Genomic DNA, 14,143 nt, shown 5'->3' with positions numbered 1-14,143 from the left:
TTGAGCGTTTGGCCATATGGGAGCAGCTCATAGTGGATGATTCTCTGCCAATCCCACCAAACACACAGAAGAACCTTCCTGGCCATCAATCCAGGCTTGGCCACCATCTGGGCAGCTTCACCGCTTTTCGACCACGACCGTTTGCGCTTCACGTTGTCGTAAGTGACCCACTTTTCATCGCCAGTCACCATCCGCTTCAAAAACGGGTCGATTTTGTTGCGATTCAGGAGCGATTCGCATGCATCCATACGGGCAAAAATTTTTTTTTGCGTCAAGTCGTGTGGCACCCATACATCGAGCTTCTTTTTGAATCCAAGCTTCTTCAAATGGTTTATAACGGTTTGATGACTCATGCCCAGCTCTTGGCCGATGCTACGGCTGCTACTATGCCGGTCTCTTTCGATCAATTCAGCGATTTTATCGCAATTTTTGACGACAGGCCTTCCGGACCGTGGCGCATCTTCGATCACCTCTGCACCAGAACGAAAACGTTGAAACCATCGTTGTGCGGTGGAAATGCAAACTGTGTCGGGTCCATAAACTGCACAAATTTTATTGGCAGCATGAGATGCATTTTTGCCTTTATCGTAGTAGTACTGTAAAATATGCCGTATTTTCTCTTTATTTTGCTCCATGTTTGCGACGCTATAACTCACGAACGACTAAAAGCAAACAACAATTAATCAAACACGTGTTAGCACGTGAAAAGAGCTTTCCAAAAAGCTCTAGCGTGAACCGATGCGACGAATACAACTAGAACTACGCGCTTGCAAAGACAAGCTTGCGGAAATACCGCAAGACTTGTTGGCCAACCTTATACTTTTCATCTGCAATTCAAGTAATATTTGCGATAAGTCACTATTTAAAAAAAAATCACGTGGCAGCGCTGTCAAAAAAATTGTTTTTTGCATATTGTTTTCTTGAAAAACTTTCATACCCATGGTGTAACACTTATCTCTATTTTCTAAATCAATTATTGTTTTTTTTTTGGATGCAAACAGGTGACAACACCCAGCTGAAATGAGTATTACAAACCGTCCATGATGCATAAGGCTTCTCACGGCGTAAAAACGGTTAAAATCGGGGCAGAAACTTTCGACCTTGTTATGTACATACTATATATGTAAATATGTATGAATGTATATGTAGAGATTTTTTTCCAATGTGAAATGCAAATTTTTCCAGAAAAAAAAATTAAAAAGTTAAAAATTAAAAAAATAAAAAATTAAATCTTTAAAATTTAGGAATTTAAGAATTTAAAATTCTCGAAAAAGCGAATAAAAATGTTTATTAAATAGTCATATAATAGCTCATATTCGATGTTAGCTTTTAACCGCCGAAACTGACAAGCCTTCGCGAACACTCATACACTTAAATCTCGGCAGGCAATGGCAAACTTCCGAGTGTTTTTCTGCCATGAAAGAGCTCTTCATAAAAAACCATTTGATCTACGAACAAAACCAAGACACACCCCTCAAATACGAGGAGAAACTCGGTCGAACAGATAACAAAAGTGTGCAAACCAGTTATTTATTGGTTTTATTTTTGTAAAGGCCAAGACTGGATTATGCAGGAGGCAGAATTTTCAAAAAATTTAATTTTTTTCTTGCATTTTCTTAAAATATAAAATCTTAAAAAAAATGTGTGGAAATTTGAAATGAGTCCGGCAAATATATTACTTTTCGATTTATTCAGCAACTAACAAAAGGCGTTCGGAAACTCCGGAATCGATAGTAAAACTTTAAATGCGTTTTTCTCAAAACTATTTTTTTGAACTGGTGATCAGTGTAACTTGGTGGATTTCAATAAAATGTATACTGCTTTTGGAAAGCATAAAAAATTCGTGCCTGATCGAAGGATTTTTTTTCAAAAATTTCGATTTTAGATTTTGAATTCACGCAATAATAGCTAAATATTGAGGATTTTTTTCTCTGCGGCATAGATAATAAACGTAAATCGAAATCCTAAGCTACATTAATTTTTATACATACTTCAAATGTTTATCTTCTGAAGTTTACTTGGATACTCTTATATTTAAAAGAAAATATTAAATAGAAGATCAATTCGAAACGTAAAAAATGAATAAAAAAATTATAAATCAAATTAAAGTCTCAACAAATAAATCCAAAAATTGTGTATAAGTTTTGCGAGTTATTTAAATTTTATATCAAAAAATCACTATGCAGAAATTTGCGTCCCTTTCTTAAATGCCCTGGTTATTTTTTGTTACTGTTCAGAACTTTTTACTTCATCTAATAGTATTAATGGCCCATAGCTAAAATGACTTTAGAATGAAGACTTTTTTTGCTTAAAAAAAGCAAAAAATCTATACTCAGTGCGTTCAGCAAGATAAAACTAAATATTATTATAATTATGATAATATTCTACTTGCCTATGCGCACTCGAATTATGTAAAACAAAACATTATTTTAAGTTATTCAACAGTAAACAACTGCATACCTCCAAGCCCAGCATAAACATGCCAGTAATTAGAAGAACCACCGCAACACCCACAACATCCGGCCATGGCTCATTCGCTGATGAATTGCGGCCTAAAATTATGCAACAAAAATTGTGTTATTAATACTACTTAATCACATTGCTACTACCTACAGTGCTGCTTAAAAGTAAACATAAATAGCTTAAAAGTAAGCAAATAAAATTTTAACGCAATTTCGTACACATTCACCTACCCAAAATGAGAATATGCGCCATGCCACCTGTCATCGCATCCAAGCAGGTGCTCATTGTACGCGCCAAAGCTGCACAGGCACACAGTACCGCCAACACATCCATCCATGTGGCGAGAAAGAGACAGGTGAAGTCAAATTTGTTGGTAGCGCGTATGTAGGGCATTTGGAGGGAGCGTAGACTGGACTTGCAGAATGCTGTGTGGATACGAAAAGCATTAAAGAAAGGGGGAAATAGAGTAAATAAAATGTTAAAAGGAATTAGTAAGGTACGTTTTTACACAGGAGATTTTATTTCAGATTTGATTGAATATGTGAATTTAGTGGTTGTGTTTAATTAGATTATGCGCTAGCGATTTTTTGCAGCTTCATATGTATATGTATATGTAAGTATAACTTCCATGACTAACCTGCTATTAATCCATAAATGCAGGCCAAAAAGTTGGCGAGCACAATAGCTGGCGCGCAAGCCTCATTGTAGACGAGTAAATAAACAAGGATGGCGGACCCAACCACCATACGAGCTCCACTGCCATCGAAGAGAACGTTATGACTGAAATAAGATCAAAACAGTTATTTTAGCAAAATTCTAAGTACTCATAATAAAATACTTTTCTAATAGTTGTGCCATGGCACTGCTTCATTGGTGCAATTTAGATAATTATCAAAACAAAATATGTTATGAGTAGGCTCATAATGTTCTTCAAGTAGAGGTAGCTACAAATAAGAAAACAGTCGATTGGTTGATCAATAATACTATGCCAACCTACAAACATTTTTTTAGAATAAAAATTCATTTTGTTGTTAAACATTTTTGTGGTGAAAAATTTGTTTGCCGTGTTCGGAAAAAATTCTTAGATGTTAATTTTTTTCAAAAAATAGCTGAGATAATTGTTTAATCCTGACAAAAAAATTTTTTTCAAAATAAAATTTAGAATTTTAGAAAAAAGTTTAATTTTTCTGTAGGAAAAATTGTTTTTTTTTTTGGTTTTTGAAAAACATTTCCATTTGGTGGAACAAAATTTTTAAACTTACAACAATTTTTTTAGAATAACACTGAATTTACAAAAAAATTTTAGAAAAAACACAAATTTTTTTATTCAAAATTTTTTTGGGAATTTTTTTTGTCATGTCTGGAAAAAAATTCCTCTAAGATTTTATCTTTTTTTCATCAAATAATAAAAAAGCTGAGATAATTTTTTATTCTCACAAAAAAAATTCCTCTAAGATTTTTTCTTTTTTTCAAAAAATAGCTGAGATAATTTTTTATTCGTACAAAAAAAATTATTTAAAAATAAAAATTTTTATTTTTAGAAAAAAGTTAAGTTTTTTGTGGAAAAAAAATTTTTTTTTTGTGGTAAAATTTTTTTGTCATGACTGGAAAAAAATTCTCCTTAGATTTTACCTTTTTTTTCAAAAAATTACTCAGATAATTTTTTTTATTCTTACAAAAAATTTTTTTGCAAAAAAACTATTTTTTTCGAAACAATTTAATTGATTTGTTGGAAAAAAATATTTATGGTTTTTGAAAAACATTTCCATTTGGTGGAAAAAAAATTGTTTGTCATGTTTGAAAAACATTTCTCAGTAGGTTTCTCTTGTTTTTCAAAAAATAGCTCACATACGTTTTTTTAGTATATTTGTATTTATTTTTTTTAAACTTACAACAATTTTTTTAGAAAAAACATTGAATTTAGAAAACACATAAATTTTTTTATTCAACATATTTGTGGGAAAATATTTTTTTTCATGTCTAGAAAAAAATTCCCATTAGATTTTACGTTTCGTTTCAAAACATTACTCAGATAATTTTTTTTTTGCTTCTTTAAAAAAAAAAATTGTTTTCTGAAAAAAGTTAAATTTTTTGGGAGAAAAAATATTTTTTTTTTGTAGGAAAATTTTTTTTTGTCATGTCTGGAAAAAAATTCCCTTTAGATTTTACCTTTTTTTCAAAAAATTACTCAGATAATTTTTTTTTTCTTACAAAACATTTTTTGAGAAAAAAACTATTTATTTTTCGAAGAAATTTAATTGATTTGCTGGAAAAAAATCTTTGTGGTTTTTGAAAAACATTTCCATTTGGTGGAAAAAAATTTGTTTGTCATGTTTGAAAAATATTTCCCCTTAGACTTCTCTTTTTTTTCAAAAAATAGCTCGCATAATTTTCTCTTAGTATATGTACTTTTTTCAAACCCACAATGATTTTTTTAGAATAACATTAAATTTAGAAAAAAAATTTTCCTTAAATTTTTTTATTCAATATTTTTGGAGGAAAATTTTTTTTGTCGTGTCTGGGAAAAATTTCCGCTTAGATTTTATCTTTTTTTTCAAAAAATAGCTCAGATAATTTTTTTTTATTCTTACAAAAAAATTTTTAGAAAAAAGAACTATTTATTTTTAGAAGTAATTTAATTGATTTGTTGGAAAATTTTTTTTTGTGGATTTTGAAAATCATTTCCATTTTGTGGGGTAAAATTTTTCTCTCATGTTTGGATTTTTTCTTTTGTGTTTTTAAGCATACTTACAAAAATTTTCAAAAAAAAGAATGTTTATTTTTAGAAAGCAGTTTGCATTTTTGGGGAACATTTTTTTTGCCGTTTTGAAAAACATTTCTCCTCAGATTTTTTTTTATTTGTTCATTAAAAGCCCATAGCTAAAATGACTTTTATCAGTAATCTCTGAAAATTTCATAGTGGCATTCCCATAAGTCTTCGAGTTATGTGAACCAGTGAAAAATCAGTGTAAGTCAGTATCAGTATTACGTACGTTGTCCAATCAATGGAAGCATCGCTATGACTTACGAACTCTTTTCTAAAATTATAAAAAAAAAGTTGTTTTTAATTTAATTAAAATGCACTTAATGTAAAGAATAATGGTTTGTATTTAATTAAAAAATAAAAGTTGAATTATTTACCAAAACATCACATCTCTCACTTTTTTTAAAACTGTAATTATATGAAAATTTTCGTTTTTTGCCAATCTGAATAGCAGTCGTCCTTTTACCAAGTGTGTCTATTGAGCGTGGTTGAAATACCACATAATGCGCTAAGACTTTTTCCCTTGCTATTCTGCTCATTTTACCATATATCTGTACAACTATCTTGCCACTCCTAGACCGTTATAAATACTGTTATAATAACAGACGCTTGCTGAACATAGTAATCACTGAAACAATTTCTTGCTTAATATTTGCAGCTGGTAGTGGCTTATGGCATATATTTCGTCATTCATTACTTAGCAAAGCGTAAATTTATAGACCATCGCATTGAGCGGAAACCTCTTCAGAAGGCGTGCACGGCTTTCATTCAAAGGCGTCAAATTCAATGTCAGCCCAGTAGTTTATTTTCGTTATTAAACACTGCATGCCGTTAATTTGCACTCTCACACCTACATACACATGCACCTACAGGCTTATATATTCTTCGTACTTTAACCTTTCCGCTGTCGACAATTTTCCACAACATCCTTGCGGATTTCCCTAATGACTTTTACTAACTCAGTAAAGGCTTCATAATGAATGCCAACGCATACCAGCATCGCCCCCATTCAAGTTGCTCATACGACATGGACGACAACTTCAGGAACGCAATAAATGTGCAATGTGTGTGTGTAAAAGGGTGAGTAACCACATAACGAGCGTAGTGTGAGTAAATAATATGTTTGTGTTTCATATTTTATTTTCATTTTCTTGGCATTTGCTATGGCATCTTTTAGTAGGTTTTTAATTTTAATTACTTGCTTTGTTGTATGCCGTTTTTTTTGGGCTTCGTCTTTTGGTTTCATTTTTCATTTTTCACTTTATTTATTTATTTTTGCTGGCCCCATAAGTGGAGGCGCTTTTATTATTTATTTATTTTGTTAACTTCTTTGACATTTTGCTTGCATAGTTGTCCCCATAATTGCTGTTTATTTATGTTTTTGTGTGACTAACTGGTTTGCCAAGTGTACTAATTTCAGTGTTCAAGTTAAGTTTTTAATAAAAAAAAAAATTATAGACGTAAATATAAGCCAAATCAATTAATTGTACAAATTTAAGTGAATGCAATAAATTTAGTTGTAATAAATTCAGTGAGAATGACGCTTTATAGGCCTAGCAGTATTTTTAGTAAAAATAATTTAGGGGCAGCTGACTTGCTAAATTATTTACGAAGAAATGTTTCACTAACAAAAATCGTGCCATTTCGAGCTACAACAAAGAAAATATCGAGGCTTATCTTTAAGGGTCTCATCGACTTTTACCCAGCACACTTTCTGTCTTATGTGAACGATTCAATGTAATAGAATACAAAATAAAAATTCAATTTAAAAAAAAAAATAAAATTTAATTATTTCAAAAAACTAAAAATCAATTATTGAATATTTCTGCAGTTGGTGATTTTTCCCTAAAATGAAAGATGCGCATGTGTAGAGCTCATATTTTGTATAATTTTTATTTATTTATTTGTGCTTTACTCAATTTTATTCTGTCAAATTTTCAATTTTTTTGGAAAAATGTTATTTAAAAAAAAAAAATTTTTTTTAATTTGTTTGTGGACACATTTTCTCCGTTACACAGTGGGCCAGGAGCCCTTATAAGTGGCCAAAATTCATAATTCCCAAAACACCAACAATTTATAACTTTTAATACCGCTATGCACAGGTTTTGGGGTCTCTGATTACGAATATGAAGTCAGATTTCAACAATTGAAAATGGCGGATCCAATATGGCGGACATGAAATTTAAAAAATTGGATTTTTTTTACCAAATTTCGTATTCAATGGTTTTGATGGTCTCTGATTACGAATATGAAGTCAGATTTCAACAATTCAAAATAACGCGTTATTGAAAAACATTTACCCACTTATTTACTTTTCTTATACCTTAGTACAGCAATTTTTTAGAAACTAATTGAATTAAAAGAAAAAAATTGTTTTCGATAAATTGAAATTGAATAATTAAAAATTAAATTTATTAAATTTATTTTTGAAAAAAATGAATTTTTTTTTTAACTTTTGTTGAAAAAAAAAATTTTCGTTATTGAAAAACATTTACCCTCTGATTTTTTTTAACCTTTAAAATTCTTTTTTTTTAATTTTTATTTACTTTTCTGAAACCTATTATATATATATATTATATAGCAATTTTTTAGAAAATAATTTACTTAAAAGGAAAAATTTATTTTTGATACATTGAAATTGAATAATTAAAAATTAAATTTATTAAATTTATTTAAAAAAAAAAAATAGTTTTTTTTTTAACTTTTGTTGAAAAAAAAATTTTCGTTATTGAAAAACATTTACCATCTAATTTTTTTGCTTTTTAACATTTAAAATTCTTTTTTTTTTACTTTTATTTACTTTTTTATACCTAAGTGCAGCAATTTTTTAAAAAATAATTTAATTAAAAGAAAAAATTTAGAAAATAATGTAATTTTTTTAAACCTTATTGGGGAAGAAACAATTTTTTTGCCGTGTTTGTAAACATTTAGATTTAATTTTTTTTAATTTTTTTGTTTGTTTTTAAGTGAGATAATTTTTTTATTCTTACAAACATTCTTTTAGAAAACAAATGCATATTTTGTTTCTAATTTAAAATTTTTAATATTTTTGCGGAGAATTTTTTTTGTCGTTATTGAAAAACATATACCCTTTTTTTTGTTTTTGTTTTTTTGACACTTAAAATTTTATTTTTTTTAAATTTTGTGGTAAAATGATATATTCTTATTTCCTTTTTTTCTACCTAACTACAACAATTTTTTTAGAATAAAAAATAATTTTTTGAAAATTGGAACATTATTTAAAATAAAATTTTTTTGTTAAGCATTTTTGTGGGAAAAATTTTTTTTTCGGCTTTAAAAAACATTTCCCTTACATTTTATCTTTTTTTAAAAAATAGTTGAGATAATGTTTTTATTCTTACAAATATTTTTTTAGAAAAAACTTACTTACTTTTAGAAGAAACCTTAATTTTTCTGAGGAAAAAAATTTATGTGGTTTTGGAAAACATTTTCCTTCGCTTTTCTTTCTTATTTTTTTTCATTAAGACTATTTCTCTTTGTTTTATCTAATTTTAACATATAATTTTTTTTTAATTTGAAGGATAAAATATTATTATTTAGAGCATTGTTCTTAATGTTTTTCTACAAAAATGAAGTGATCTACAGATTTATGGGAAACTTTTCCGTGGCAGAAATATGCTCGGATACTTGCAATTGTCTGCCGAGGCCGACCGCTATTAGGAAAAACTGTTTTTATCATATGGTGTTTCATGCTAGAGGTATCGAACGCGTCTACTACTACGAATGACGAATATAAATTGAAAAATAATACTAATCCGATACTTGCAGCTCCCTCTTGGTGTAAATGTTATTATTATTTAACATTTTATAAACACATAAGCAGAGTATCCCAAACTCTTTAGGATATTGAAAATTATCGAATGATTCATGTCAGTAAAAAATCATCGATGATTCCATATTTTCAAAATTCATTTCTTCAAATCTCTTTCGCTTTTAAAGATATTTCGTGATTTAAAACTGGAATATCTGTCGCATTAGCATTTAAATAGTAATCTTTGAATTGCTCTTCGTTTGTTTTTTAATGCATTTTTTTATATATTTCTAGCACAACAAATAAAGTTTGTTGTTCTATTCGGAAAAGTCAGATTGCATTTTATTAGTTTCAAAATAAATCCTGAAAGTGATCAAGTAAATAAAGTATTAACGAAGAATTTTTTAAATGAATGGGAAATGGAAAGTACTATAAAAATAGTAAAGCAACTTCAATGGACTTAAAGTTACTAATAGTTACTATTGGAGGTCCTAGTCTAAAAAACCTTTTCCCGCGATATTAAACGATTTAATGAGCACTTTTGTGTTGAGCGAAAAAAAGGTGCTGGCAGAGGATCCTCAGGATTGCTAAAAGGCGAAGAAGACTTTAGCTATGCTGAAGAAAGATTCAAAAAATTTGGGATGGAAATTTGTCAGGAAGACCGATTTCTCATAAACTTTTGTATACAAGACTGAGTTAGGTTAGGATAAATGGCTGCACGCGGGAGGAGCCCCTTGGACGAAAGATCAAAATTTGTCCATTCTGATGCCATGCAGAGGAAAATCAAATCTATCTCGCAACTTTACCCGTTTGCGCACTAGCCCATCGATCGCTGAGTTGACGCTGGGGCAATTTTTCCACGTGTAGACCACAGGTTCTCAAAGGAGAACCAAACCTTTCATCTTGCGATGAAGGCGTCTGCAGAGTGACCTGTCCAGCCAGTTCATCAGCCCAGCAGTTTCCCTCCATGACACTGTGATCGGTAACCCAAGTGAGCCTAATATCCTTGCAGAATGCTCCGCCACAAAATTCTCCATCGAGCTTCGAGCCATATGAAATTATGTTTGACATGCCCTGTCTCCAAATATTTCACCCCGCACATTCCTCCCTTGAGCGAATATGTATAGAAAAAGTCCTGCTCGGACCCAACAAGGGTGTACATTGATCAAGCACTATGGTGATAAACTTAGTGTAGCTTGTGGCCCGAACACCTTAATCTGATTGCGGCGAGTGCAGTGGCAGTTTGCCCTATGATATCCATGGGTTAAGCATAGCGTTAAGAGCTAGTGTAGTAGTGGTCCGAAGCATCCCACTGATTCCAATGTGGGTAAACCTTTTGGAGCCTCTCTGGCTTCTTAACTGGTGTCGTCCTTTCTAGCTAGTTCCACCATACAAAGACTTCAAAAAGGCCAAATGCCAAAATGTAACTTTATTCGAGAGGACGCATCTTTTTCCTATAGCGCCTCTACGTCCATACAAGGCGACCAGACTATGAGCATACAAAATAAAATTCCTGATAGAAATTATATGGAAACCTCGAATTTCGGTTCATATTTCGAACCGCCAAAGCCTTCCTCGAGTTTCTCGAAGAAATCGCTTTGTCCTGTGGAAAATGAAACTTTTTCTTTATTGAAATATATCTCAAGTCTCATTACCTCTAAAGCGTTCTAAAGAGTAATCTTAGAGGGAGAGACAAAGTGACTTAGAGGCAGAAGCAACCGACGATCACGATTCTTTACCAACCTGTTGGTTAGCAGGCGGGCAGTTGGGTCGAGCTTCCAGGCATATCCGATTCCGGTCCCAAGACTTTTCCGAGACTTTCTTCTTTCTTACCATTCTACTCGCACGGAACACTGGGTGGAAAGAGAAGAGTCACGCTCCCCTGACAACAAAGAAAGTTGAGTACTCACCTTGGTCACACGGTAAAGATAATTCAGAAGGTGTGGTCAGCATCAGAAATATAACTGACTCTCAACGATTTTTAAGAAATCAGCTGGCTTGCTGACGTAACCTGGGATATGACCGTCAAACCGAGATTGTGTTATTTCACTGCTGTCGGAACAACGACTGATTGGAAGGGCGTAAAAATACGTGAGCAATGAGCTACCGCAATACTGCTGACAAGTTCCATGTGAAGTGGCAGCCGAAGTTACTCTCACAATTTTGCTTCGAAGGGCCAAACCTTGAAATCTATCACCCTTGCCTTAGCCAAAGTTGCAACTTTCTTCATATTTCCTCTCCTTTTTCTTCGGCTGTCTTCTTTTTAATTGGCGCCGTAACCCCTTAAGCGATTTTGGCCGAGTTTTTTCTCGTGCTCACCGGCACCAGTTCGAAAAATTAAGTGAAGCCAAGCCCTTCTTCACCTGATCTTTCTAACATATAAAAGGTCTTACTCTTCTCTGCTACTACCAGCCGGAACTTTCAGAGCCAGAGCGTTTCGGACGACGTGATCCAGCAAACGAAGCCGCTGGATCTTTATTCGATGTGCTATGTCTCTGTCGTCGTAAAGCTTGTGCGCTCTTTATTCTATCGCCTACGATACTCGCCATCACCAACGTGCAAAGGTCTAAAAATCTTACGCTAAATCTTTCTCTCAAACACTCCAAGGGACGTTTTATGATGTTATCATCGTCAAAGCTTCTGCGCCATACGATAGGAGGGGTATGATGAGAGCCTTATGAGGTGTTAGTTTTTTTTTGTCGAGAGAGAGCTTTAGTACTCAATTGCCTACTCAGACCCAAATAGCGCTTGTTGGCAAGAGCTGTCTTGCGGGTAGCTTGTTGCGCTTTTAAGGATCACTAACATACAAGGTTTATCTAAATCGGCACTGTCCTGATTCGCACCAGGCTTAACCGCTTTTGGCTCCACCTTGGATATTAGTGTTGCTGACGAAGAATAAGGAGATATGGCTTATTGTAGACATCTAACAGAAAACAAGCAGAAAACAAAAGACATTTAACAGAAACATAAATTAGACATCGAAATTTTTGTTCAAGCTATTTCGCTCATAGCAGCACTTAAGAACGAATAGACGAACAAACTGACATATCGAAATCAACTTATTTCATCACCTTGAACACTCTGCCATACGAGTACGAATAACGCGAACAACAAAAAGTTACATATACTCGTACATACTTGTCCATTAGGTCGAAAAGAAACGAACATTTGTAGTGGTTGCTAAAATCAAAAATCAATTTATCGATTGCCTATTGAGAACGCTAAGTTGCAGGCATTCAAATACCGAAACGTAAATGGCAGTTAAATGCTAATTAAGAGTAAGTACCCAATCGTCGAGAGCACCAGCCATAATGGCCACAGCCACAGATAAGCGGTGGGGCGCATGGAATGGAAATTGCATAGTTTTGCATAAATTGACAGCTGAATCACAAGTGGCAGGCCAGCAACGTTTCAAAGCATCTGAACGCCAACGATGAAAAGGGGGGTGAAAAAAGATGATGGCGTTTACCATACAAATACTGAGGCTGACTGGTATTCATGCGGCATATCCTTAATATGCATATGTAAGTAAGCAAGCGACGTCTTTTGCCTGCCACACTTGAGTGGCACGCGCTGACATGGCGCTCCTCTACAACCACCACCTTCGCCGCTTTACTCACCTCACCGTACCCATTGGTCCGTTGTATATTGTATTTGCTAGTTTACTTGTGTATTTAATTGTTGGTTTGTTTTGCATTCTTTGCTTTGGAGCGGGCTAGCCCTTGGCGGCTGCGATTTCTTTTTGCACCTTTTTCTGTTTTGTTTGGATGGCAGACTGCCAAATATTAGGGCTTTTTTGTGGTTATGCGCACGAGCAGGTTTTTTGAATTTTCTGTATTATTTTCACAGTTTTGCTCAATGCAGGCTAAATTTTTTTCAACACACACACATACACACTTGTGCATACATATACTAATGTACAATTTTTATTTGAACTTTTCTGTTTCAATTGATTTTTTCTTTCTTTGTTCAAAATTCAATCCCAATTCGAAGTGTGCGTAAATACACACTTTGCAGTTTTTTCGTTCACTTCTCTTTCTTGTTAGCTCTGCTAAAACTATGCAGCTGCATTAAATTGGCTAATTCAGGTATATTTTACTCTGCGCTTATTTTTAGCCAGCCATTAGTTATAGCCAATTATTGTCGCTCATTTACACTTGGCTTTCGAACTTTTTAAATATTCTTTAATTTTGTTTTAATCACTTTTTTTTCTATTCCACTACAGCCCACACCCCTCTCACACTCCACACACTCGCTCGTCCCCCGGTTGCGTACAACAACTATTGCATTGAAAATTCGCAGCGCTGCCTGTCGAACGTAAAAGTGCCGTTGGTTGTTTCTTTATGAAGCTCACAAAACGAACTAAATTGCCGGGGTGGTGATTTGTTGCACGATTTGCGTTGCTTTTCCTTGTCACTACTTTCTTTTGCTAATTTTCAGGGAGAAAATTGCATTTTGTGGCCTCTTTGGCAACACTGCGACAAGCAGCTATTTTTTTCCGCCTATCGTCATCACCCTCTCTCAACGTGCTCTCTTTTCTCTCGCATCTCGCTATGGGCCACATATTTTTCACATTCACGTTGTAAACAATAGGCTTTGCACCACTCGTAGTATTTTTCGTTATTCTTCAACTCCATTTCTCTCACCTACCCACCGAAACTATTTAGACCAACGCAGAACAGCTGTCACATTTTATGTTCTTCTCAATCACGCTTTGCCGGCACATGAGCACTTGCACGCGCACAAATATTCTACATAACAGTGAAAACAGTGATTCACAAAACTCAGCACCTAGTAAAATTTCACTTTTATATTTAAAAAAATTTGTATTTGAAGGTAAGTTATCTTAGTAATATGACTTTATGAGCAAATCTTTATAAATAAAAATGAATGTTTGTCTGTATGTCATCGATGAACTCAAAAACTACTGGACCGATTTTTATATAAATTGGTATATATATGTATTTTTCCACCAGGTGGCGCTGCAGAGTAGCAACTACTGCCCCATTCAACCGATTGTCATGAAAATCAGTATGACCATGTACTTTTACAATGTCTCACAAGAACGCATTGGAAGCGCTTGGTCGTACACTGCGAGATTTGAGAGGAAACAGACGGATCTTCGGTGGCGCACTCATTTTATT

General features: G+C 33.1%; 1 protein-coding gene across 1 annotated transcript in view; it reads right to left on the bottom strand.

Moving 5' to 3' along the window:
- Window positions 1-13,765, bottom strand: part of LOC129248215 (probable cationic amino acid transporter) — a 32,425-nt gene extending 18,660 nt beyond the window's left edge. The window contains exons 1-4 of the mRNA XM_054887682.1: window positions 12,620-13,765; window positions 3,101-3,243; window positions 2,694-2,888; window positions 2,461-2,552 (exon numbers count right to left, since the gene is read on the bottom strand). Of these exons, the coding sequence (XP_054743657.1) occupies window positions 2,461-2,552; window positions 2,694-2,888; window positions 3,101-3,243; window positions 12,620-12,696 (507 nt within the window). The 5' untranslated portion in view covers window positions 12,697-13,765. The remainder of the gene's footprint in view (window positions 1-2,460; window positions 2,553-2,693; window positions 2,889-3,100; window positions 3,244-12,619) is intronic.
- Between the last annotated feature and the right edge of the window lie 378 nt (window positions 13,766-14,143).

This window comes from Anastrepha obliqua, chromosome 5, assembly GCF_027943255.1.
Source record: "Anastrepha obliqua isolate idAnaObli1 chromosome 5, idAnaObli1_1.0, whole genome shotgun sequence".
NCBI lineage: Eukaryota > Metazoa > Arthropoda > Insecta > Diptera > Tephritidae > Anastrepha > Anastrepha obliqua.
This window is presented reverse-complemented; position numbering and strand designations above follow the sequence as displayed.